The sequence below is a fragment of the Coptis chinensis genome, chromosome 2, assembly GCF_015680905.1.
Source record: "Coptis chinensis isolate HL-2020 chromosome 2, ASM1568090v1, whole genome shotgun sequence".
NCBI classification, from domain to species: domain Eukaryota; kingdom Viridiplantae; phylum Streptophyta; class Magnoliopsida; order Ranunculales; family Ranunculaceae; genus Coptis; species Coptis chinensis.
The window spans coordinates 63,840,029-63,845,271 of NC_141457.1; the positions used below are offsets into that span (position 1 = coordinate 63,840,029).

The window sequence follows — 5,243 nt, forward strand, 5'->3', positions numbered from 1 at the left end:
ATTGCTATTAAGTATGAAGTGGGTTTATATATATATGTGGTTGTTGGAAGGTGGAATTTTGTGAATTTTCAGGTTATGACAGGTTTTTTTTGTATATGAAACATCGATTAAACAAAGGAAACTCCGCCAAAATTTCGTTAGAATTGGGATGGTGTCGGCCTCGAGATTCACTCCTCGTCCTCGGGATGTGTGTTAGGTCTAGGGCATGATAGAACGTGATATAAGAGCGTCCACTATTAGATCCGTCTGGGAGCTGTAGTGGGGGACTCGATCGCGACGCGTTTCAGAAGTTTTAGTCGGAACCCGATAAAACCCTAAGTAGTGTTTACGTTACATTAAGCGTTAATACTAGCTTAGCAATGTCGAGACGTCTCACGGGTAGTTGTCTTGTCACAGCGGAGAGCGCGGACACGTGTCGGAAAATTTGACGAATCGGACACTATAAGGTCGGAGTGAATTTTCATTTCGAGGTGGAGGGCGCGACCTGCCCTCTGCAGGAACGCACCTGCGCTCATCTCCCGAATCTTAGCGCAACCCCACACTGCTACCAAGGCGCGACCTGCGCTCACCCAAGCCTTACCTGAGCGCGACTTGCGCCTCTTGCATAATTTTGAAAACTCTCTCTCTAATTTATCAAACACTGAGTTGGCTCTTTGTATATGTGCAGAATAGTTACCATGGATCCGGAAAGTACTAGTGGTGATGATACTACAGATCGTGGTCGGGAGGACCGAATGGATAGGCTCCTCGCTATGATGAATGAAATGGCTCAAGCACAAAATGAGATGAGAACTGAGATCGAAAGTTTAAGGGCTAGTCGGACTGAGCCCCAACCTCTCCTAACATCCGTTGTTATTCCACCTGGTTTAACACCAGAGGTAGCATCCCCAACCGTAGTGAGAGTTGAGGAGTTCAGGCTACCAGTGCAAAGTCAATCAGGTTTTCTGCTTGCAAATTTCATCAGATTACGTCCACCTGAATTTGTGGGGTCTTCCGAAGTTAAAGTAGCCGAAGACTGGTTCCTAGACATGTCAAGTATGCTAGACTCTATGATGTGTACCGATGTGGAACGGGTTACTTTGGCTGCCTTCATGCTTAGAGGTGAAGCCAAACACTGGTGGATCAGTGTTAAGGATGTGGAGACATTTCCGATGAGTTGGGCTAAATTGGAGGAACTCTTCCTTTTGAGGTATGTTACCGAGGCGGCGAGAGCTAAGAAGCGAATGTAATTCCTCAAATTGGAACAAAGAAACATGACTGTGGGACAGTACGAAGAGAAATTCACTGTTCTTTCACAATACGGGAAGGAGTTGATTTCCACAGAAAAAGCTAAGGCTAGGAAATTCATTGACGGGCTGAAACCGTATATGCAGAGCAAGATGTCGGTCCTTTAGATCGATTCTTATGCTGAGGCTGTGAGAAGGGCTCAAGGCATTGAAAGAGTTGTTGATCAGTTATTGCTCCAGAGGCAAGAGGTTGGAAGGGTAAGACAGTCGACATTTCAGGGTAGGTAGGATATGGGAAAGAGGCAGGTTTATCAAGGCAGTGGTTCCGGGTCACAACAGATGTATAGGCCGGTCATCCAGCAGGCACAATAGTGGAGGGCACCAGCTGTACATCGGGGTTTGAATGTGGTTAGGCCAACACAGAGGCTACCAGTTGTGAGACCGACGGGTGGATCACAGATGGCACCGAGGGTACCTGCTCCTTCTCAGACCAGATCACCAGTGTAGAATTTGAGGCCCCAGGGTCAGAGAGCTAGATTGCAATCGGTAATACCACAGAGTACACAGTTAGGGAGAGAGAGTGTGGTTTGTTATAGTTGCGATGAAGCTGGGCAAATCAGGCGGTTTTGTCCCAAGTCCAATTCAGGGGTGGAACAGAGACCACATGGCAAGGTGTATTATCTAGTGCCAGAGGAAGAAGTTGTGGATCTTACATCAGTCCAAGAGGAAGCCACAGTATATAACGCGATGGGGGCAAATATCAGCGCTACCGATCAAGTGGTTGAAGGTATGATATGTTTGTTTACACATAAGGTGCATGTCTTGTTTGATACGGGTGCTACTCATTCTTTCATTGCTAAAAATATGGTAGCAATACTGGGGTTGGATGTAGTTAACACCGGGAGGAAGCTTATTTTATCCACTCCGTTGGGGAAGAAAACTATGTTCTTTGAAGTTTGTCACCATTGTGTGATAAAGATAGGTGATAAGGAGATGATAGTCGATCTAACGGTGATGGACCTAAAAGATTTTGATATCATAGTAGGGATAGATTTGTTAGGAAAGTATCATGCCCATGTAGATTGTTTTGCAAAAACGGTGACGTTTAGAGTACCGGGACATCTAGAGTTTGTGTTTAAAGGGATTAGAAATACGGTATCTCGAGTTGTGGAGGCCAAGTCTGACTTAAAGTATGAAAGATACGGATTGTTAGATGGTTTTAGTCTCCAAGGGCCGAAGTTCGAATCTTCCGAGCTTGTTCCCGTGGTTCGTGAGTTTGCGGCAGTGTTCCCAGATGCATTGCCGGGATTGCCTCCCTGGCATGAGATAGATTTTGTAATAGATCTACTACCGGGAACGTCGCCTATTTCGATGATTCCTTATCGAATGGCTCCTCTCGAAATGAGAGAACTCAAGTCCCAATTAGATGAATTGAAAAGATTGGGGTTTATAAGGGAAAACCAGTCACTTTGGGGAGCACCGATGTTATTTGTGAAGAAGAAAGATGGGTTTTTTCGGCTATGTGTGGATTATCGGAAGCTGAATAATGTGACTATCAAGAACAAATATCCGTTGCCTAGGATCAATGACTTATTCGATCAGTTAAGGGGTGCCAAGTATTTCTTGAAGATAAATCTCAAAACAGGCTACCATCAGATGAGAATTCGAGAAGAAGATATAAAGAAGACATCTTTCTGAACACGGCTAGGGCATTTTGAGTTTTTGGTGTTACCATTTGGATTGACCAATGCTCCAGCTGCATTTATGGATCTCATGCACCGAGTGATGTGGAAATACTTAGATCAATTTGTTATCGTATTCATAGATGACATATTGATTTATTCCAAGACTAGGGCTGAACACAAGGAACACTTGAGGATTGTCTTCCAAACATTAGTTGATCATCAGCTTTATGCCAAGTTTAGTAAATGTGAGTTCTGGTTGAATGAAATGAAGTTCTTAGGGCATGTTGTATCGGAGAATGGAATAAAAGTTGATCGTTCAAAGATAGAGGCAGTGAATAATTGGCCGAGATCGACGTCAGCGACGGAAATCAGAAGCTTCTTGGGATTGGCAGGTTATTACTGTCGTTTTGTAGAAGGATTCTCTAGCATAGCGCCGTCCTTAACTAGAATAACACAGAAGGAGGTGAAGTTTGAATGGACGGAGGCATGCGAAAAAGCTTTCCAAGAGCTAAAGACGCGATTGATAACAGTGCTAGTTTTGACTATTCTAGATCCGGAGAAGAGTTATGTGATTTATACTGATGCCTCTAACACCGGGTTAGGATGTGTCTTAATGCAAGAAGGTCAAGTGATAGAGTATGCGTCAAGACAATTGAATGCCCATGAGAAGAATTATCTTACTCATGACTTGGAGTTAGCTGCGATTATTCATGCCTTAAAGATCTGGAGACATTATGTGTATGGTGAAAGATTTGAGATATTCTCTGATCACAAGAGTCTCAAGTACTTGTTTTCGCAGAAGGATTTGAATATGAGACAGAGGAGGTGGGTTGAGTACATGGAGGACTATATGTTCTCATTGCAATACCATCTGGGTAAAGCAAATGTAGTTGCCGATGCATTGAGTAGGAAGCGAGAACATGTTTGCGCTCAAATGATGATGAAGGAGTGGCAATTGCTGGAGTCTGCTGCTTTTTATAGTTTTGAAATCACGGGAAATGGAAGTGGAGATCCTCAGAAGTGCTGTTATTTAGCACAGATGACAGTGATGGCAGAAAACACCTTAATCCAGGAGATTGTGAATGCCCAGAATACATCGAAAGATGGACCTAGGTACCGAGGATATGTGGAGAATGCCGAGGATGTCGATTGGGAAAAACACGGAGACGAAAGTATCAGATTCAGAGGAAGAATTTGGGTACCGTTTGATCACTCTCTGAGGAATGATATCTTGAGTGAAGCACATAGATCGAAGTATACAATTCATCCGGGCGTTACCAAAAATGTGTAGATCTCTACGTCGGTTTTGGTGGGGCGGGTATGAAGCGACACATTGCAGAATATGTTAAGAAGTGTGCCACATGCCAACAGGTGAAAGCTGAATACCATAGACCACCTGGTCTTCTTAAACCTCTGGAGGTTCCGGAATGGAAGTGGGAGAATATAACTATGGATTTTGTATCTGGGTTACCGAGGACCAGTGAGGGAATGGATTCTATATGGGTCATTGTTGATAGGCTGACCAAGTCTGCCCATTTCATACCTGTTAAGACTACTTACTCTACTGAAAAGCTAAGTAGAATCTACATGTCAGAGATACTGAGGTTGCATGGGGCACCATTATCGATAATTTCAGATAGAGGTACTCAATTTACCGGTTTATTTTGGAGAAGTCTTCAAAGGGAATTGGGGACCAAACTGAAATTCAGTACATCATTTCATCCGCAAACCGATGGGCAATCGGAAAGAGTCATTCAAATCATCGAAGATATGCTTCGGGCTTGCGTCCTTGATTTTGGGGGTAGTTGGAAGACTCATTTGGCGTTGGATGAGTTTGCTTACAATAACAGTTACCAATTTAGTATTGGTATGGCACCGTTTGAAGTGTTGTATGGAAGACCTTGCAGAACACCTCTCTGCTGGACTGAAACCGGAGATAGTATTATGTTGGGGCTAGAGATGGTTAGTGACACCACCGAGAAGATTAGAGTGATACGGAATCGGTTTCTCACAGCCCAGAGTCGTCAGAAAAGCTATGCGGATAGGCGTAGACGTCCCTTGGAATTTTATGAAGGTGACAGGGTATTTTTGAAGGTATCTTCGAAGAAGGGAATTCAGAGGTTCGGGATGAAAGGGAAACTTGCACCTAGATATGTGGGACCGTTTCCGATTATTCAGAAGATCTCGGAGTTGGCGTATAGGCTGGAGTTACCAGAAAGGCTATCACGTGTCCATAACATGTTCCATATTTCGATGCTACGTAAGTATGAGCCGGATCCCCTACATGTTGTCGATTTGGAATTGTTGGAGTTCGAAGAAGACATTACCTATC

The 5,243-nt window shown here is 43.9% G+C and overlaps 1 protein-coding gene across 1 annotated transcript; it reads left to right on the forward strand.

Annotated features, from left to right (window-relative positions):
- The first annotated feature begins 1,253 nt into the window (after positions 1-1,253).
- On the forward strand, positions 1,254-4,202 carry LOC147517118 (uncharacterized). The gene is made up of 3 exons (XM_086593481.1): positions 1,254-1,363; positions 1,847-2,734; positions 3,080-4,202. Exons 1-3 carry the CDS (start codon positions 1,254-1,256, stop codon positions 4,200-4,202), a joined length of 2,121 nt encoding a protein of 706 aa, XP_086449607.1.
- The last annotated feature ends 1,041 nt before the right edge of the window (positions 4,203-5,243 follow it).